The 23,193-nt window shown below is 32.9% G+C and overlaps 1 protein-coding gene across 12 annotated transcripts in view; it reads right to left on the reverse strand.

The window, feature by feature from the left end:
• The window catches only part of FOXP2 (forkhead box P2), a 721,187-nt gene that overhangs the window by 162,725 nt on the left and 535,269 nt on the right, over positions 1-23,193 (reverse strand). For all 12 annotated transcript variants that reach the window (XM_074193868.1, XM_074193870.1, XM_074193871.1 and 9 more), the window contains one exon: positions 5,228-5,317. In XM_074193868.1, coding sequence (XP_074049969.1) covers positions 5,228-5,317 — 90 coding nt within the window. The remainder of the gene's footprint in view (positions 1-5,227; positions 5,318-23,193) is intronic.

Genomic DNA, 23,193 nt, shown 5'->3' on the forward strand with positions numbered 1-23,193 from the left:
AGGTAGTACTAGAATTCAGGTAGTCCTACTTCCTGTATAGGACCCTTCTACAGTAGCCTACACATTAGTTTTTCATGTTTTGTTCCAGTATTGGTCCTCCAATACTTATATTTATGGGATAAGATTCCTCTTTCACATAACTACTTGAACAAGATTTTGCCACCATTTGATTCTTATTTTAAAATAATCTAAATCTTTAGCTGTGGTTATTTTGCCTTAGAAATAGTTCACAGATATCAGTTACAAAATACTTACTGGCTTTTTTTTTTTTACAGAGGTCAAGTCATACATAGTACATTTACTCAATAACAAAATTTAAAAAAAATTTTCATATAAATAACTTAATCTTGTGAGGATCAAATGAGATACAATATATAAAGTGCTTTGCAAACTTTAAAGTACTCTATAAATGTTAGCTAGCATTAGTTCTCAGAATTACTTAAAATGATTTCAAAAATATTTTTCCACAGTGGTATAAGGAGTTTAATTGACAGGGTGAGGTGAGGTGTGAATGATAATGGAAGCATTGTCTAATGCTGGGGTATGAGGTATTTATATCTTGATACTGATGACTAACATACATGGAGCAAAATAATCCTTCCTATGCTTAATTTTTCTTCTTATCATTTTTAATATTATCTCAAAACAATAAACAAAACAACTATAACTTATTAATATGCAAAACAGATAAATATGTCTAGAGGGCTTCACCATTTAGTTCCAAAAGATATTTTCTGTCATGACATTTTATCTTAAAGCATATTTTTGACAAAACTAAAACTAACATAACTAATAATGAGTTGATAGTCGATAAGTAACAAGGGTTAAACACTAATTAGTCCATTACGAGGGAAAAAAAGTTATAGAATTGTAGTATTCAAAGGGGCCTTAGGGACCATTCCAACTGTCTATTTTACCAAGGAAAGCAAAGCCCAGAAAGATAGGTCACCTTACCAAGATCCTACCAATAACTAGTGGCAGAGCTGGGACTAGAACCCAGGTCTCCTGACTCCCAGTTCAGTGTATTTTACCATAACATACTTGAAGTCATGTTTTTCCTTGTGAGACAAAGTTTAATGTAAAATAATAATAATGCTCAGAGGGCATATTTCATTACCTTTTATGAAAGATGGAGATTAGGATGTATTATTATAAGAGGGAACACCTTCAATGAAGGAAGTTATTACAGTGCTAGATTCTAAAACTCAACTAATATAGCAAAGCAATAGCATTTACCTTAAATTTACGTCTCTGCTCTGCACAGCTGTTGAAGTCTGTACAAGTCTGCTCATGGCTGAAAATGTAACAAGAACAATAATGCGACCAATTTTCATACCTAAGCTAAATTAAGTAGATTCTTCAATGGCTAGAAAATAGGCAATATCTCTAATAAAAGGCTATATGTTTTTATGTATATAAATACACATATACACATATATGTGTATATATTTGCATCCATGTACGTGTGTGTGTATGTGTATATATATGTATATATATATACATATATATATACACATATATATATATATCCATCCAAGACTTTCAAAATCTGGATTATTTTGCTTTTTGTTTTATTTGTGCATGTGTGTATATATATATGTATGTACTTTTCCCCGTATTTATCATGCTTGACCTAGAAATTATTTTTTAGGAAGTGGGAACAATTAATTGTACATTCTAAGTGAACACTTCTCCTTATCATTAGCTACCACTATCATGTCATTTCTAAGAGAGAGAACAACCAGTAGGCCAAAGAAACAAATAAAAATGACAGATGCCACCATCATGAACTCTTATTAATGCAGCATGTTTTCTAGAATACACAGGTAAGAAAGTAAAGATAAAACATCTGGTAATACTTAAGCTAATATCAACTCCCATTTGTATCATACTCTATTATTCATCAATCTGTCATTAATCAGTGCCTACTGATTGGACTTATTCAATTGGTTTATTAGTGTAATGAATGTAATATGCAAACATATTTCAGATATATTCAGATATCTTTATGAAAATAAAAGCATTACTAAAATTGGCCCTCAAGATTATTGGATTTGATGGTTTCCCCCTTTCCCCCCATTTTGCATAAGACATGCCAATATTTCTAAAATCTCCAACACTGAATTATGAAAAAATGTAAACAAAATAGGACTAGAAATCAAGAAAAAAATGCTAGGAATAACCCTGCCACCAGATAATTCTAAATTTGGTCATAACTATGACAGAAGTCTAAAAAATACTGCATTCAAGCATAAACTAGTAATCCTTTTGTGGGTCTTTTTCTGGTGGCCTAAACCACAGTGGACATTACTTTGATGTAAAACATAAGATTTATCTACCTTTCTCTTTAGCTTTCATAAAATAATTATCTTTTCAAAGTGTTTTCTTTTCATGAGAAATACATAAAGACTGCTTTGGATCACTATTCAAATTCTTCTAAGAAGTTCCTGGGAGGTCATCTAGAGGTATGTTTTCTATGAAACCCAATAAAAACTTCCATAGCCTGTAATCACTAGACATTTTGCCTTTACAAAACTGGAGTAAAGATATGGTGAAGTTTTCTCCATTAAAAACTCAAATTATAATTACTTAACATGCTTTGTTCATTATTGAAATCTCCACAAAGACATGCTGGACTCTTAGTTCAATAGTTGGGAATTGGTGGGGTGGGGAAAAATCATTTTATAATCACATAAGAAAATTAAAAGTTATTTTTGCAATAACTGGTAAAAATATTTAATAAAAAATACAATGGCCTTACTCTCTGAGTACATTGGAAAAATTGTGCAACTTGCACCAAATAGTGTGCATGACAGATCCAATGTTAAGTATAACCTAACACCCCCCATTTGACATCATATGTGTGAGCTAATATAAAATACCATTAGATTTTTATTAGATTTATAATCCAGTCCCAAACTATCTCCAGTTGCCAAGATAAGTCAACTTCTTTGAAATACTAGGAAATTAAATGCATATAATATTACAATTATGATCTATTTTGTTGGGACAAATATATCATTTTATATTACTTTTAAATTCTTATTCATAAAATCCAACCTCTAGATCCATGAAAATATGATGGATGATTAAGTTTTCATACTAAAATAATAAAAATATTTAAACTTTTTAAATTTGCACTGACATGTTCAGATTAATATATATTAAATAAGTGAAACAATGCAAAGTTTTGTATTAATAACAAGAAATAGAAATAGTTAAACTGCTAAGAATTATCTGCAAAGTATTTGAATACCCTTTTCATAACAACATAAAATAGAAAATAATCAGGAGTTTCTGTCCAGACATTCATTTATATACAAATTTTGGTATACATATTATTTCATTGTACAAAAATTTCTTCCAATTGACTCATTAAACAATATCTATTCCAAAATAATATATCCAAATGTTAGACTGATACTATCAAAAAACCACCTCCCCACAGGCCTTCCTTCTACTCAAATATGAAAGAATGCCACTCTAATGAAACTACTTCTCAACAAGTAACCAAACCTCATACTTCCAGTAATACTGAAACCCCCATTAATCTTACATTTGAAAAACAAATTGAACTTTTTAAATACACTAACTCAAGTATTTTTCATTAAACATGATGAAATAGAATCAACAATAAGATTGTCTTTTAAGTCGCTCTGAACCAATTCTCCCCCACCCATTTTTCAATGACAACTTTGTTTCTCAGTTATACTATAACTATATTTAAGTGTAGCTTTCCCTCTCTTAATCTCAAACCTGAGTCTTCCAGACCATTCTATTTCATTGCTGGAGGACACAATCATGTCTCCTCTGAAGTTGTAGTGAGGATAAGTAATTCAATTGGTTACTTTTATGTAAATGCACCTGAATTTTACTATTCCCATGAAAATTCATGGATGGCTTTCCTATGTGGAATCTGAGAACTGGGCTAAAAAATTACCATTATTGTCACTTCTGGGTTTTATTATTTTCTAGATGGGGTTGAGGGGTGCTGGAGAGGACAAAGTAGATCACCACAAAATTCCTGCCTTTTTCACACATATGAAAAGTAATTTGTAGAGAAAAAACAAATCATAAAAAAGATCTTTAAATTTAGGTTGTTTCAGGAAAGTTTTGCATTTGGCAAAAATAACATACTGTTGTATTTCAGAATCAGAAAAGAAAACCATGTGAGGTTTGTTCCCAAAGAAAATATATTCTCATCTCAAATTCATTTGGGGACCATAAATTTAATCTTGTTTCCAGGCCCTCTCAGTGGTTTCTGGATTGTGTAGATCAGTGGTCTATAATTCCATGCCACACAAAAGCTAACCTCAGAGGGTACCTCTTAGGAACTCTCTAACCTACCAATGCCAATGAATATACTCAGGATCATAAGATCATTTGAAAACAGAGATCCAAAGATCGGGTATAAGTTAATTACATACAGTTTTAGAATGTTGGTGTTAAAGTAAGCATAAAGTGATTTTTTTTTGGGGGGGAGTATTATTTTAAAATTACTAATCTTATGACACCAAAAACTCTTTTCCAAAGTTTTATTTATCTACAGCTTCTCTTTTGAAAAATTATTTCAAACTGTACAACTACTGTCTCAGAAAGTTTATTAAAAGTTTTTTTCTTTTAAATCTATTTAAAATGTTGGCTACATCATATATGCAACACTAAAGTATTTTTTCAAAACCCCTCCCCAGGACAAACACACCAAAGAGGGACTACAAACTAGAATTTTTCTTTTTCTTCTAGCTGGAGTAGCAGCAAAAGCTTCTTGGCAAACTCCAGCAGTTGTGTTGGCAGCTTTGGAGTTTTTCTACATTTGTCACTTAGATACAACCCTGAAGAGCTGTCTAAGACTGCTTTGTTTTCTTCAACACCATTTTACTGTGACTTTGCTTTCACAGAAGTATTTTCACATTTTAACCTATTTGTGAATAAAGTCCCAAGTAAATCTCTTGAGAGAGTTTTATACAAAGATCCTTTATGGCTATTGAGTCCAAATGTGTTTCCTGCATAAATTTTTGTAGTGAGTGACCTTGTAAACTTCTGCCATCTACCCTAATATAAAATTATTTCCTTCTCTTGTAAAGAGATAGCAGTTCTGGTTTTGAATTCAAAATGTTCTCCATATGCAGACATAGTACTTTTTCCTCCATATACAACTACACATATATATCTAGTGGTCTTATGCTTTTCTTTTTCACGGCCCAAAGGACAGGAATGCTTTACTAACCTGCAGTGGTCTCTGTTTATCACTGCCTTTAGGAGATTTCAGTCCACTTGTTTGCTGTTGTAACAGAAGTTGTCTTGCTGCCTGTAGTGCCTACAAGTAAAAAAGAAAAACTGTCTAAATATTTTGTTTATAAATCAGTTGATCACTGTTTCCCCCTAACATTAAAAACACATACACAGAATGAAATTTCACCACCTCTTTTTTAGGGTTTTTTTCCCTTTTAAAATGTAAAAAAAAAAAAAAACCCTCACATATTAAAATTTTGGATGTACATGTAATCCTGCAGGAAATAAAGTTAATTTGTTTAAAGTGCTTGAAGAGGAAAAATCATAAATTGCATCAATAGACTCATTTCCACAAGGAACTTGTCTTTTGAGTGTTCAACTAAAATGCCCACTCCCTTGTAAATTATCATTCAATTTGCATTTTCATATTACAATTTTGAAGCAAAAGCAGTAGACTTCAAGTGTTACCGGAAGCTGTAATTAAATTTGACAAATCAACATCAGATTATCTTGAAAGTGAATTAATAAGGATTTTCACCGGAGATTAAAAACACTTTTTTGTACTTACAATTCAAGGGGAAACCTCTCCTTTGACAAAATAAAGTGCAGTTTTAATGCCAAATAAAATTGAGTGGTTTCATTTGCATTCTTAGCAAAATCAGAGAACAAAGAAATTACCACTCAACCAATCAGGTTTGTTTCTGTGTATGACAGTATACCAATCAAAACAGAAGATGTTTTCATTTATTTTTATGTTTTCATTCCAACTCAGAAAAATAAAACTTAGCATGAGAAAATAATATAAGTATTTCCTTTATTGGAAAAAAGGAGCAGTTTAAATAAATGTCCTCTATAAAGTTTTTATAGTAAAATAAGTGCTAAAAAAGATATATGCTGAAATTTTTTGAAAAAGGGTAAATAAAATGAGTTAATTTTAAAAGTATTTATGATAAATCAATGTAAGTAGCTTATTTCCACGAAATAACAGTATTCTACAAATAAAAGAAATGATTTTCAAAATTAAAAAAAGCAAAAACAAATCATTGTACTACTTAAAAAGAAATCATAGTTCCATGAACATACAATAAGATCCTGTGAATTTTTCAGCAGAGGAAATAGCTTTTGATCGATATTCTCTTATGATAATAAAAATTCTCAATTGATAAAGAAAACTACAATTTTGATTAGAATCAATGATCTGGTTTTTAAGATAGTTTCTAGTATCCATGACAACAGTTGCTTTGACAAGATGTGCATATGGCATTACACTGCCAGCTGGTGTGAACAATGTTTGAACTACTACATTGAGATGCTGAGCAAACAGAAAAAGTTGCCACGTCGTAACCCTCAGGGAAGGCAGTCATCCCCTGATCAATTATGAAAAGACAGAGAGAGGGCTGCTCCAGTCTGGCTCCAAGCAAGTTTTCTGAGAAGGCAGGCAGACACAGAAAACCAAAGTAAACAAACTGAATGCACTAGCACCATCTCCTAACAACATTGATTTGTCTCCCTGTAGAAGGATCTGGTACAAGTTTGCAAAACAATACTTTTAGCATTTGGAGAATTTCCCACAACAATCCTCCTGTTGGTATTATATTTTCAAGTAACGATAAGCCAACTGTATTGCTACTGAGGCCATTAATTCAAGTTAACTCAGAATACACATTAGCATACATGAGAAGATAAGATCCCAAACCAATATGAACCTTTAAATGTACCCAAAATAGCTTCTGATCTCCAAAAATAGTGGTGAGGATTAGAGCTTTAGAGGTGGCCAAAAAATAGACCAGTTATCATTCTTCATAATGTACCTCTCTCTCGTTTAATCAGTTTACGCAAATCCAAAACGCCAAAAGATGATGAATGAAGTCAGAGATCTAGAACTGGAAAGTACCTTGTAATCAAAGCATTAAAGAAGGAGGGAACTTTAAAGCTCATCTATTCCAACTTCCTCATTACATGGATGGGGAAATGGAAGCCAAGAGAGCAACATTAAATGCCTTGTTCATGGTCATAAAGATGGTTATAGTGATAATAATAATAATAATGATAATAATAATGATAGCTATCTTTCGGTTTCAAGGATCATACCCAACCATGATAATGGTGGCATGATTTTCACATTATGTTTATTACAGTGACGGCTATATTGTGGAAAGACATCCTTCTCACTTGACTTTTCCAGAACCATTTCAACCTATGACAGGAAATGGAACTTCTGGTGATGGTCTGAATGCTGAGGGAGTCTTTTTGAATATTGGTTTCCTCTCTCATATTAGTGAGGCATTTCAGCCAAATTTTCTTGATGGAGTACTATCAGGTAGTAGAGCTGGCACTAAAACACAGTCTTGCATTCCTAGAATAGTGATCTTTCTACTGTTACCTTGTTTTCTTCTACATCATTTTAAACAGCAAGACTGATTTGGGATTTAGATTTTTTTATTTTCTCATTGCATTGATCAGTTTATTTTTGAGATAAGTATGAGATAAGATCTATATTTGTTTTTAATTCTTTAGCCATTATGATCATGAAGGTTTCCAAAAATTCCTATAGTATTAAAGTTAGATTCAATTTTTAAAATAACTAGCATCTTAAATGAATGAAAGAAAAAGTATTAAGAAAAAAGTATGGGTGATTAAAATCCACCCATAAAAGAAATTTCTTTCTAAAACTGATATCAAATAATTTTTAGCAGACACACTGGCAATTAGAATAAAAGTTTTATTAAGACTTAAGAAATATATATGTCTGAATATAAAAAGTTATTGAAAACTTTAATTTCTATACATTTTAAATAATATAGACATCTTCAGATCTAGATCAGAATTATAGCGTAGTTCTAGATTCAGCTGAAACCTACTCTTCATGGAACTTTTGAGACATCTCTAAAAGAATGATAGAACATTAGATAAATCACCTGATCTAATATTTGGAGCTAATTTATGAATGAGAAAACTTCAGCCTGTCACATGATAAACACCTTGCCTGTGATCAGACCAAAAGCTATAAAAATCTAGGAAGTCTTGACCTTAAAGTACGCACTTGAACATAGGCCTATGCATTGCCAACCCAGTTTACTTTTTTCCTACCACTTCACTGTCTCATTAGAAGTCAGTACAATTAGAGCTGAAAAAAATGATTTGTGCAATAAAAGGACTTTTACACTCATAGAAAAGATATATACACAAAGTACTTCAATACTGAAAATCAGAACCTAGTTCCCCAGTTATCAGTAGAAGGAAACATGAATTCTTACTGTTAGAAACCACAAAAAAATGAAGCAGTACATGTTTATAAAATATAACAAGCTGAAAAAAACTTATTTATTCTAAAATATCTTGACTTCTGTATGCAGGCACAGGTATCTTTGAAAAAGAAGTAGCTCATCTATTAATGTAAACTTTTATGAAAAATAAATACTTGCCTATCTTAACATTTTTTTGTGGCAATGGAGATTGGTACAGTAAACATTAATGATATATATACAGAGGATAATTCTTCAAGATTATAAGAAATAGTCAACTAATAAGGAGAAACCACTGAAAAAAGTGTTTTTGAACAGCAAGACTACATTATGTGACACTTATTTACCAAAATTCTGGTTAACATTTTAGACCTGCCTCAGGAAACAATTGTTGAGAAATACTTTTTTCTTCTAGGCAATTTATTACTAGTACTATTATATTTTTAAAATATTATGATGGCAAACCATATCATCAATGAGAGGTAATATAAATTGTAAGATGATGAATTAAGTAAAATATTAATCTTGGAAGATACTTGCCTGTATCAATTTTGTAGCAGAGAACAACAAACTTCAAGACCATTCGCAAACCTATCTGTGCCAATTGGATGATATTGTGGTTTAAAGAAAATTTAACTCAAACAAAAGCCAAGAGATGTTTACAGATTTTCCTATTCAAAATGATTTAGTCTAATTCAAATGAACAAGGGTAAAAGAGAGGTTTTTAAGGCATCCAAGCTATATCCAATATCCAACAACACATTTGTTTTGAATTAAGGGGGCACTTTCCTTAATGAAGTTACCTAATTTTAGTAAAACTGAAGAAAATTTTAAAATAGGAATAACAAGTACAAGCAATAGAATGAGGTAAAGCTTAAATTATTTTGATAAAATGAATGAAAACATATTTACAGATTATACCTATAAAATTAGTAGGGGGGAATAAAAAACATATCCATGTTACATGGTATATTGCTGTATTTATTAAAAATGTTATTCCTTAGAGTTACTATGCAATTTTAGTCCTTTTGACAACAGAAAGAGGAATAAAGTTAAAATGTTCCATTCACTATAAACTGAATTCAGAGACTAATATGTATCTTTTGTAAGTGTATAAGAGGCAATGTGGAACTGTGGGAAAAGCCCAGGTTCTAGATTCAGATAATCTGAGTTCAAATACTGTTCTGATACTAGCAACTGGTGTGATCTTCTCATGTAACCTCTCTGAGTCTCAGTTTCCTCATTTGTAAAGAGAAAGGACTGGACTAGACAGCTTCTGAGTTTCAGAATTCCTTTCTAATTCTAGAAATATGATGATTATCCTGCCCAGGTAGTCACTAATAAACTAATAAACAATGATTACCCTGTAATTATAAACATGCTTCTAATGGGCAGTGAGAATGTTTACCACATTACAAAAGTTTAAAAAATAGTAGAAAATCTTCTATTTAAAAAAAGATAAAATGTAGAGTGCAACTAATATATAAAAATCATTTCCTCATTTTTCAAAGTAAATATATGTTTTTTTAGGGAAAAACAGATGTCACTCATATCTTTTCCCATAAAAATAGGAATGTTTAACCTATCAGCCTGTTGCATTTGAGACGTTAAAATGAAAAATGACATCTACGCCCATTAATATCTTCAATGTATAAACAGCACAGCGTGACACATTCTTGAGAGCTGAAGGCTACAAAATCTCTCTGGAACATAAATAACAAAGCACTCAGAAGCATATTTGATGTTGATATTCATCTCTGAGAAAAACACTGCTGCCTAGGCTTCTTATGAAAATAGATGCAGCCCAAATGGATCTCCTGTAATTGGTTTCAGATAGCGAGGTCAGAAGAAATATGATACAAGAAACTATTATGTGGAACAGGCAAAACGAGAGTGTTTACACAGGCGCTCCCCAGTTGTACTGACAAGGGGTGTATACTTTGCAGATAACCAGGACCAAAAAAAAAAATGCCAGAAGGTCTCCAGATTCTTTCTCCTCACACTCATGTATTGTAAAATTTAACATTTTACTTTGAATGCTGAGCATAAAAACAAATTTTCAAGCAGAATTTCATATATTATAATTAGCTACACAAGTATGAATAATAAAAATGCATGCCTTCTTACAAAGAACATGAATTCCTACAGTTTGGATTTTCTTTGCATTAATTTACTATTAAACAAAAAAGTAACAATAAAAACTGATAAATGTAATATAAAATCTCATGTACTGTTTAATAGAAGAAAATTAATCACTTAATTATTATAACCTGCTTTTGAATAGCAATCTATTGGAAAGAAATGATACATCTATAGTTATAGACCTTTCATTTTATCAGACTGATCCATAATTAGAGTATCATAAAATAGCTAATTACTACAAAATATCCTTATAATTATTAATCTTTTGTTTCATATCACTAATTCTCCTGTAATTTAAAAACTCATGCTGTATACAACTACATATCTCATATCCAAAAGTGAAAAACATTAATTTCATATTATATTATATTATAGAATCATCTAAATAAATGGTTACTTCATTGAATCCTGTTTCTATTGCTTTTTGAGATAGCAGAATGAGTCTACCACTGAAGCAAAAATATTAAAAACTCTGAGGTTGAGGATGATATCATACCTTGCTTTACAGATTCAAAGTTACTAACACAGTGATTTGCAGGTAAAAATTAATCATGGTAAAGTTATACTGAACAAAAGTATGATGAAAAATTCTTTGGCCATATATACTCTGATTAAACAGTCCAGGCCATTTTGTCCTATCTCCAGATTGTTTACTCTATTCAGAAATGGATTTGCTAATTGAGGCCAACTGATTGATTCTGTCATTCTTAATTTGAAAGAGCCAAGGTCTATTCTACTCCTTTAGGTTTTAGGTGCTGACCAATCACTGGACATGTCTAAGAACTGTTATAAGCTTTAAAATTTCAATCTCAGAATACAATCCACTAGAAATGCACCAAAATAAGGTATTAACTGATAATCATCATGGATTTGTACTTAGAACTAAATTCTCAGAAACTTCCTACATCAGATGCATACTTTTTGTCAATGAAAAAATAGGAAACCAGGTTTAAGTTAAGTGATATTCCTAAATGGCAAGTGGATCAATATTACAAACCAAGTCCTGTGACTCAAAATTGTGCAGTCTTTCTGGTGAACCATTGACATCCACATGAGAGATGGGGCATATTTTGGATGGCTCTAATTATAAGGCAGTTCCTCTTTCCTTCCTTTTACTAAACAATAAGAGTAGACATCTTAAAACAAAATATGTCCAAAATAGAACTCATTATCTTTCCACTAAATTCTCCCACCATCCTACCCTCTGTTTTACTGAAGAGGACAACATCCTCCCTCCAGTCCCTCAGGATGACAATCTTAAGAATTATTATGGATTCATTGTATTATCCCCTATATTCACTCTGTTGCCAATTTCACCTCTATACCTTCTCTCAGTCAAGACTCTTCTCTGATATAGCCTCTGATTCACTCCAGTGCAGTCTCTTATTACCTCATGCTTAGACTACTGCAATAGCTTTATGGTGCGCCTCAAATTTCTTCCCACTCCAATGTATCCTCCATTCATCTAGCAAAGCGATTTTCCAAAGTATGGGTCTGTTCATATGCCTGAAACATTCTTCCTCCGCAACTCTGTTCACTGACTTCCCTGACTGCCTTTAGGATGCATGTTATCTCTCCTATTACAATGTGAGCTCCTTGAAGGGAGGACCTGTCTTTTGTTTCTTTTTGTAACCCATCACTTAGCACAATACCTAGCATATAAAGTTCATTAACTGAACAAAAATCTTTTTTATAAATGTTTTAATTAATATATTTTGTTTTGACATGTTAATTATTCCAAGAAACAAAACTCTCATGGTACCTTTCTATAAAAAGTTAAGTAAAACTAATATAATATGTGTGATCAATATTATATCCATCTTTTTATTCTTATACTTGGCAATTTCTTAACAGAAAAGAAGTGTACTTTAAAATCAGTCATTTGGAATCAGTAATAGTAGGCCACTATTTTTAAATGATGTCTTTTTTTTTCTTAACTATTCCTTCGATCATTGAGAATATTGCTCTTCTGTGTCAGTTTTTATACAAGTTCTTCCATGCTTCACTGGATTCTTCATATTTACCATTCTTTTTGGAACAACAATATTCTATTATAATCTATCATAATATGTTCAGTCATTCAATAATTGTTTAATACATAATTTGTTTGTAGCATTTTTAAAAATACCAATAGTGCTTCTATGAATATTTTGGTACATATGAGCTCCCATAATTTTTATTGATTAGTTTTACTTCTGTCTTCTTGGCCCAATAAAGAAATCAAATAATTATGTATCAATCTTACAGTTACTTGGAAACAACTATCATGTCTTTCCTAAGTCTTTTCTTATCCTGTATAAATATTTCTGGTTTCTGTAATCAATATTTTTATGGCATAGTTTTGAGTTCTCTCATTATTCTGTTCCCTCTTTTATGACCTTAGTGTTGCAATTTGTTAATGTTCCTTCTAAAATGTTTCTTTCAGAATTCTATGCAAAGCAGGAGAGTGGAAAGCAGGGATTTAATTTTCCTTAAGTTACTACTGATAGCAGTATAGAAGATGTTGAAGAGTCAAAGAGAGAGGGTATTTGCTGGAACAAGTTAATGAAGTAATCATAAAACCATGGGATGGAGAATTGAGGTAGAAATGTTACCCATGGGAAAATTAAAAGGATACTTCATAATTTGTAATAGGAGGGAAGAGGAAAAGGAAGGGAAATTGAAGGAACTCTTACTGGATGATTTAGTCTAAGTAGAGCAAGAGATAAAATTTGTTCAGAATAAAGAGAGGCAATGCTGGTACTGTGGGTTTTAAAAGAGTTACCATGAGGATTTCTGTATCAAGTAAAACTACAAATTAGTATGAGGATTTCTGATAAGCAGTAAGGACCCAACTAAATGACTTATGATTGTGACAACTTAGAAAAATTATGCCACAAAGCAGACTTTTGTGAATTTTTGCTAGCAATGCTGAGTAGTCTAGGAATGAAAACCGAAAAAAAAATAAGTGAAAGGTAAAAGTAGTGGTTTTTTGCACAGAATAGTACAAAATTTTTATCTTATGATCATGGGCTGCCTTTACTCATATCTGGGGGGAGATCTTTAATGTCATTAGGAACAACACACTCATTTCATAGAGAAGAAAATGAAGGCTCAGTAAACTTAAATGACTTGCCCAGGGTCATACTTCTAGATAGCACCTAAGTTAGGATTAAAGTCCAAGTCTTACAGACTCAAAGTTCAGTATTTTAGCTACTGTAGCATGCTACATCTTTTTCATATAATATTTAAAGTGAATTTCATGAAATCCTAATACATACTGATCTTATGTGTCTACTTTTGGAAAATTGATTTTTAACCTCAATGGTAAACTTCATTCTTCTTCACTTACTAGGAAGAAAAATGCTACTCTAACATCTTTACTCCAACAGTTTCCTGCACTTTCTTCCAACTCTGACAGGGAATATTCTCTAAAGATTGTGATATTCTAGAGAGCAAGTAGATCTTGGTAAAGATGAGTCATGGTGGCAGTGTTTCCATCAGTACTTAAAGAACTTAATACTTAAAAACTTTAATACTTAAAGAACAAAAAAAAAATAAGAAATGAGGAGATGACCAAAAGATAGTAATGAAGAATGAGATTTGGCTTTCTAGAGCATAACTCAATGGGAAAGAATTTTAGACTTTTAAGGAGTTGTTCCATGTCAAGATGAAAGAAAAATGTCCTTGCTAAGGGGCATGTTCATATGAGTTCAAGGGTTAAGAAAAGAAGACTAGAAAGCCAACTAGCCCAGAAGGTACTGAGGAGAAAAAAAAGTGGGAAGAATGGTATTCATGACCACCAAAGTATGTGTAACATTATGTAAAAAGTTATAATTGAATTTGGAATGATATTCATGGAAATAAATATAAAATTATGGCTAAAATAGTTCATGTTCATGATTGAAATGCTACAAGATAAGGACATTATCTCTTCAAAAACAATACTATTGAAAAGATCATTCATTCCTGTGTTTCAAGAAGTATACACTTGTAAGAAGATCTATGAACCTGAGCACAGTAATGAACATAATGAAGAATATTTGGATAAGAAAAAAGGAAAGGGAAAAGTGCAATGATATTTCAGCAAAAAATATACTATAGATCATACAGTCAAATGAATGATAAGATTAAGGACTTTCAATTATTTAATCCTCTGCTGTAGGCTATTTTCTAAACAGAAGGAACACATATGATAAACTCGACAAAATAAATTAAAAATTTAACCTTCAGAAAATAAAGAAAATAAAGAAAAGTTATTATACTGAACCTAATTATGACTAAAAGGAGGAACTTTCAGGGAAAGTGAAAATCATGGCAACTTCAAATAAAGTGTCATCTCAAAATTTATATAGTCAAGAAATTAGTCTGAAACATTCCTATATTTAAAGAAAATTAATTTCAGAATATTCAGAGAAAACAAATGTGATTTTTTTTTGTCTAGAAAACTCTAAAAAGTAAAACAGATCCAAAAGAGAGGGGGAAAAACAAAATTCTAATCAAATGAACTTGATAAAAAAAAGAAAAAGAGGAAAGTATTTGGATAGGCTGATGTAATTATAATGGGAACTCTGGTGAGTTCAGATCTAAAAAGAAATATAAACAATTTGAAAGGACTTATTTTTTAAGTAGTATCAGGCACTTAATTCTAAGAATTATATCAGAAAGTCAAAAGCCCATGACCTAGCCCATGACCTAATGACAGAAAAAATCAGAAACGTGCCACAGGCAGAATATAGTCAGATTTTAGGAAAGCATTTGAGAAAGGTTTTCACAAGACAAAGTAACATAACTGAATGGTCTTGGAAATGGACTGAATAAATGAATGTCAACAAGGAGGGAGTTCTCTAGTAGCATGCTAAAGGGAGTTATCATTTACCCTTTTTATTCTAAATACAATTATTTGCAACACTTAGTTGTCAAGGTAATCAATATTTTTTACAGAATTGTAGGAAACTTGAAATGACAGCTGTTGCAATACACAATCAGACCCTAAAAAGTTGGGAAACAATGTGTACAGTATGGTATGAACTATCAATCTAGAAATCTGGCTTTAAGTCCAAGGTCCACCAATTAAAGTTGTGTGACTCTGAGAAAGCCATTTCTTCTCCAGGCCTCAGGTTTCTCTTCTTTAAAATAAACTAGGATTGGACTTCATAATCTTTAATGCTTCTTCCAGTTCAGATATTATATGCTCCTTATATCTTAGGAAATATGGATCAAATCTAATAGGGACTTAATCAAGATAAATGTAAAGTTATTCAATGAGGTTCAAAAATAAACCACATTACAGAAAGGAATGGTAGAAGCAAGGCTCAAACACAGCAAGGCATATGAAAACAACCTCAGGGTTTCGGTGAACTGCAAAAATAAAATGAATCAGCAATGTGACATAGAAATCAAAAATGCTAATTAAATCTTAGTTTGTATCACAGAAATATATCATCCAGAACAAGTAATTCATTGATTCTACTTCCTACACCATATTAATCTGACCATATTCAGCTTAGGTTACCACATTTTAGAAAGGACACTGACAAACTTTAGACTCAGTTCAAAAGAAGGTGACTGGGATAATTAAGGAACCCCAAGGCATGATATGTGAGGAATACTGAAAGATCAGGCTCTTGAGTGTGGAGAAGAGAAGACTTGGATTGGAAACATGATCACTATATTCTAATATCTAAAGCATATATTTTAGGGAGGAATTGTATTTATTATCTTTGACTATGGAAAGCAGTAGAATAAATAGTGAGTAGGAGTTATAGGGACGCAAAATTCTGTCCAACCTAAGAAAAAATATTTTCATAAAGGTAGCTGTCAACAAATAAAAAGAGGCTGACTCCCAGTTCACCATTATTAGAAATGTCTTAGCAAGAGCTAGAACTCATTTACCAGGGATACTGTGGGAGGACTTCCTATTTTAGGAGGGAGGTCAGGTATAAATAATGTCACTTCAAATTTTAAGCATCTATAATTCTATGATGAGGACTGCCATCTTGTTTTGTAACTAGTTTTAAAAATCAGAAATGCATTCTGAATCAATGATTTCACTGGCATAAGGAACTCTCTGGGAAGGAAACTCAATTTGCCATCAATGCAGCTTAGTATTTTCCTAAAAACCTTAAAGTCTTGCAATATTTCCTCAAGTAGAAATGGGGGAAGGGGCACACAAACAATACAACAAGGACCCCTAAGAAATTCAGCAAATTGACTTAGAAAACCATATATTAATATTATCTGTGTTTTACTTTAGTTTTGTTTATTTTGTTAACTATTTCCCAATTACATTTTAATCAACTTGGCCAAATTCAGGAAACTTGCTTATGACACCTTTAGCTTAAGCACTAAGAGGCTAACTTTCTTGTGAGGGGATATATAATACTCTCTGTCTCTGTCTGTCTTGTGTGTGTGTGTGTGTGTGTGTGTGTGTGCGCTTAATATGGGGCTTGAACCAAGTCTTCTTGGTTTCCTTATCTACAAAATGTGGATAATAATCTTTCTTTTGTATCATGCATATAAAAGAGACTTAGAATTATAAGAACAAGGAAAAATTATGCTATTGTTATACCAAATAAAACTTTTAAGATCTTTGTAGTTGCCCCATAAACCTTAGTAAATGACACTGAAAATTGCAAATTGATGATCTCTAGGACTCTGGCAAGTGGTTGTTTTCATATACTTTCAAGTCTATATACTAGGGGTATGGCAAGTCTGGGAGGTCTTTTATAGATTTCTGTAACCAATATGTTAGACATTTGTAAGGGCACTGAATGTGTTTTCTAACAACAGTTACAAGATTCTTCCATGTCTCTTACAACACTGTTGCATAGCATAAGCTGAAGGAAAATGGAAGTATAAAGGAATGAAATTACTTTTCCCCTTTATTAGTAAATATCAATGAATCAAACAATTGCAACAGCAAAAAACTTATATAGATTAATGAAGTATAATTTCAATACTCATTTATTCACTCATTTACAATTAAACTATTTACTAATCAGTCAGTCAATCAACAAATGTTTATTTAAGTCCTTATAATGTGCCAATCAACAGAAATAAGAAAAAATACTGAACAATCCTTGAACTCATGCAGCTTCCATTCTAATCCAATAGAGGAAACAGCATTTATACAAAAGTATGAAAAGAATCTAGACAAGATGGTTACAAAGTTGTTCCAGAGTCTGTGCTCCAACAGGGAGTAAAAGTCAGGAAACTTTTCTTATAAAAGATGGTACTTGGGGGCAGCTAGGTGGTCCAATTAATAGAACACTGGTCCTGGAGTCAGGAGGACCTGAGTTCAAATCCTACATCAGACCCTGGGCAAGTCATTTAACCCCATTGCCTTGAAAAAAACTAACCCCCCCAAAACAAACAAAAAAACAGAAGATGGTATTTGAATTAAGTTTCGAAGGAAACAGACTTCAAAACACAGAGGTAAAAGAGGATGAGCAATCCAAGCATTGAAGTAGCCTGTCCAAAGGAACAGAGATGGGAGTTGGGTGAGAATTAGCAAAAAATTTGAAATAGCCAGACCAGAGAATGCACAGAGAGAAGCAATGTATAAAAAGACTAAAGGGATAGAAGGGCAAGATTGTGAAGAGTTTTAAAACGCCAGTCAGAAGAGTTTATATTGAATCCCAAAAGGTAACAGGAAGGCACTGTAGTGGAGTGTTGTGTGTGTGTGTGTGTGTGTGTGTGTGTGTGTGTGTGAGATGTGATGTGACATGGACAGAAAATTATATTGGTAGTTATAGAGAATAACTTGGAAGATAGGCAAGGAAACCAAATAGGAAACTACTATAAAAAGTAAGATGAAAAATGATGAAAGAGAATGAGACAGAAGTGAGATATCTTGTGGAGATAGAAAAAAAAGACAAAACTCTATTCTTAGACTCTGCAGAAGATACAAAGATTATTTTAAAGTTGACAATTTTAAGGATTAAATGATAGGTAAAACTCAATAATTGCGGATATCTGTTTATAAATACTAATAATGTGAGATCAATGCAAGAGTTGAACTAAGTCAGGGAAATCATTACTATGTAGACAAGAGGAAGATAATAGTCACCTGATATTTACTGAGGGGAAAAAAAAGCCTGGTTATGAACAAATATAAAGTGAAGGTAACAAAATCAATTAAAAAGCACTTAGTAAGTGCTTACCATGTAGCACAGAAAACATTTTATACAATAAAGCAAACAATTTATGACTACAATATATACTTAACCAAGGACCATTAATTTCAAGTGCAATCTGGAAGAAGAATGGAATGATTGTGTGTCTAAGTAAAGATGGAGTAGGTGCGAAGGCTCATGATGCAATAGGGTCTTTTTGGTTCCAGCTTATGGCAATGCTTTCGGGATAGAGGTTTTTTTTTTATTTTTATTTTTTTAGGTTTTTTGCAAGGCAAATGGGGTTAAGTGGCTTGCCCAAGGCCACACAGCTAGGTAATTATTAAGTGTCTAAGACAGGATTTGAACCCAGGTACTCCTGACTCCAAGGCTGGTGCTTTATCCACTATGCCACCTAGCCACCCTGTGGGATAGAGGTTTTAAATAACAGTCTATATGCTGATGTATGAATTATTTAGACAATTGCGTAGTATTTCATCTCCTTTCAAATACTTTAACAAGTAAGGTATCAGATTTGAGAGTTTTATCATTTATTATGCTTACTTTGATACTGATTTCTCTCATATTAAAATAGGTAGCAGAGAAAGAGGTAAAGTTAATTTTAAGGAAGGGGGAATTTTTTAACACAAGCTATCCTTTATTCTAAAAACTTAGTATTTTCATAACTGATAAAAATATTTGGAGTAGTCAGAGAAAAGTATTCAGAGTATGGAGAATAAAAAACTTTTACCATGTCATGTATGCAGAGGTCTAATTTCACATCTGGAGAATGATTTCTAAAATGAAGCATTGTGAAACAAGACATTAAATGAAATATTTTGAGTTACATGGAATGTTGATACTGTTTTTCCAAATGTAATACATCATCCCAGAAAGACAGCAACTCAGCACTCTCAAGATCTATACATGCACAGAGGGCAAGGTCTGGCAGAGGCTTCAAATATGATCCTGGTGAGAGACTCTCCTTTGTTGCTTCAAGCCCCCCTGGATACTTATAGAGAAGTATACTATCAGCAGGCAAGCCAATAGATGATGCCTCCTTTGTCTGTCGCAATTCATTAAATTGAGAAGACTAAAATATTGTCCTCTGTCCTATGTGGTCTCTTTCCATTTTTGCATAAGTAATGAATGATATCATGGGGCAAAAGATAGGAGATTCTAAAGATTACAATTTTTAGAGAATCTATAAGCCTTAATTTAATTAATAGTACTCTAGATATGAGATGTTTTTCCAGTGACTAAAAGGGTGGACAAATGAAAAATGCAAAATCACATCAATACTGGTGAAAGACCATATTCTTTTTTTTTTTTTTTGCAAGGCAAATGGGGTTAAGTGGCTTGACCAAGGCCACACAGCTAGGTAATAACAGTCTATGTGTTTGAGACCGGATTTGAACCCAGGTACTCCTGACTGGTCCAAGGCCGGTGCTTTATCTACTATGTCACCTAGCTGCCCCGAAAGACCGTATTCTTAAAAAAACAACAACAGAAGACTTAAAGAAATTGCAGTTACATGGAAGGATTGCTCATAGGTTCTTTTTTTGGAGAGGAAAATAAAGGAAGAGGTGGCATTTTCATCATTCACCCAAAGGCAAACATTAGCATGCCTTCATGGAGCACTTGTCATCTTACTTTACAGTGCTTAAAATCTGTATATTTTAAATGCATACCCACAAACACACCCAAAGATAATTGCAGTTTGTGAGTCAACATCTGTTCAAAATAGAATGAAGATGTTGAAAAATTTAACTAAAAATGGGACATAATCCTCCCCAAAATATTCCCCTCCATTAGAACTAGGAAGGACCCCAAAGATCATCTAGTCTGATCCTCTTATTTTACAGATGACAAATATATTATATGGCTGAGAGATTAAATGACTTTCCCAAGAAGGAATAGAGTTAGAATGTGAACTCAAGCCTTTTAGATACAGATTTGGCACAGCCTTCCACAGTAGAATGATGATGTGATGGTCAATAGGCATTAAGACTAGCTAGGCATTTTAGAACTATACATACCCTTTTACCCTGCTGTCAAAAGTAAAACAAGACTCAGGACAAAACCCAAGCATCAAGCTTGGAAGAGATATCATGCTCAATTTATAGATTATCTTTTGGGTGTACCAACATCCACATATATATTAAAGTAATGCAAATGAATTAACACTAGTTTGAGTTCAACAAGGTCTCTTGTGACCTGATTATCATATATTGACCAGCCCAGGCTCTTGTCCTGTTCTTGTTTCCTTTGTTTGAAAAGCAAATGAGTTGATTCCAATACCTGTAAGCAAAGGAACCTGAGAGGTAGAGGGCTCAGGCAATTAGTATTTCTCTTGGCATGAGACAAGTAAAGTCTCACTTCTTTCTAATCTAATACTTGGTATTTGGAGAGTCCTTTGCAAAGACTTCCTTATCCTACAACCATTATTCAGCATCTCACTTCTACTTAGCTTTTATCTGCCCTACTACACTCATTCCATCCACCAAAATCCTTCTCCTCCTGAGTCTTCTTCTGATTCATGCTGCTTCTTACCAGTTTCCTTTTGAACTCCAATCATTAACAAATCCCCCTTCTTTGTAGATCTCTTCATACTTTTTTCTTCTAGTTGCTAATTTTGTACTCTACCCTCATCCACCTGAAGCATCCTCACATGGACAAAGGAGGAAGACTAGCATACTAGCCAGGGTATCCTAATTCCTTAATGATAGTTCTGTATCTTTTGTCTGTAGAAATCCCTCAGCATCTTCTCAGTCTCTGGGACTGACTTCAGCCTTTAATGTAAAAATTAGTTTTGTTATAATCTACAGGTCTCCAGATCATTCTCTCTCTTCTTTACCAAGGAGTTTAATAGTTAGCACAGTAGTTCTTGCCACTTCAAATTCTGACCATAAATGAACTTTAGTAGAAATGTTGATATTTCTTAGGATCATAGACAAGGAAAGAACATCACATGTCATCTAGTTCCATTTTTTTATTTTAGAGATGAGAAAATTGAGACCTAAGGAGATTGTTGCTTTCCTTGGCTTATTAAAAGGTGATAATCATTGGAAACAGAATTAGAATCTAGGTTCCCTGACTTTAGAAGCAGAATTCCCTTTTATTATCTTGGCTCATCAACCTTCTGAAATCTTATGCCTTATATTCCACCTTAGCCGTCCACAGTGCAGGGGGAGGGTATCATACCTTAAATTTCCACCCAGCATAAATAACTGCTCCACACAATTGATTTCTGCTTAAATCTTTTCAAATATTTTTTGTCCTCCCTGCACCCTATAGTCTATTTCTTCAAATCTTTTTACTCTTTCAGGCTATCACTCATATTTTGAGCTCCTGTTCCTAATCCTTCACAAACTAGACCTTAGGGTTGACTAGTTCATAGCATCACGTATCACAAGATAATACATTTAATGCTAGGAGGAACATCATAAACTGGAGCCTGAGGCAACATTCCAAATTCATATTTACTCATCAACTCAAATGCCATCTACTTCATGTGCTAACTCTAGTTTGATGTCTTCTATACATGAACCAGTCACCCTCATGTTCTGTCACTATTCATGGCTTACTAAGAACTCCAGCCCCTTGGTTATGTCTAGCATCTTTTTTCTTTGTTTCTATTTCTATGCTTTTTTGAGAAACTTGAGACAGGAATACCAAGAAAAATGAGAGCCTATGCTGCAGTGGTGGATGGGAAAGACAGTAAAAGAATAGATATGAAAGATGTTGTGATGACATATGAGGCTATGTGGGGTAAGTGTGATAGAGGGAGCAAGAATAATATCCAAGTTGCAGGCCTGAGTGACTAAGAGGCCAATGGTGCCTCATTCATTAGATACCTATTAACCTTACTCTCTGCCATTCTTAAAAATCTTTACTTGACCCTGCAATCAACTCAAATTATCATTTCATATTTCTTCTCCCTTGAAAATGGGCAGGTATGTAGAGCAAGGAATAGAGTAGAGCAGATGAGTTTGGAAGCATATCTCCATTTAAATCAAGTCTCAGGTACTTAAAATCTGTGTGACCCTGGGCAAGTTACTTCACCTCAGTTTGCTCAGTTTTCTCAATGGTAAAATAATAGGATAATAATAGCATCTACCACCCAGAGTTGTGAAGATCAAATGAAACAATATTTGTAAAATATCATCACCATAATCTTCATTATTGTTATTATTCAAACTTCCAAGGATATAGTTAATATGCTCATTTCTTCCTTTTTTAAAATCCCTCATTCACTTCTCTAACTTTTGAAATATATATTCCACTGTCATATTTGGTTGAGATTGCTCTCTCCAATCATCTCTTAGCTAATAAATCTGATGAACTTGTCTCTATCCTTTCCCAGATCTTTCTAAAGCTACTAACACTGTTTGGGCTATCTCCCATTCTCCTAATCTCCTCATCATGTGGCTAACTCAAGCCTTGGCTGACCTCACTTCCATCAGCACCATCTCCCCACT

The sequence above is a fragment of the Macrotis lagotis genome, chromosome 7, assembly GCF_037893015.1.
Source record: "Macrotis lagotis isolate mMagLag1 chromosome 7, bilby.v1.9.chrom.fasta, whole genome shotgun sequence".
NCBI lineage: Eukaryota > Metazoa > Chordata > Mammalia > Peramelemorphia > Peramelidae > Macrotis > Macrotis lagotis.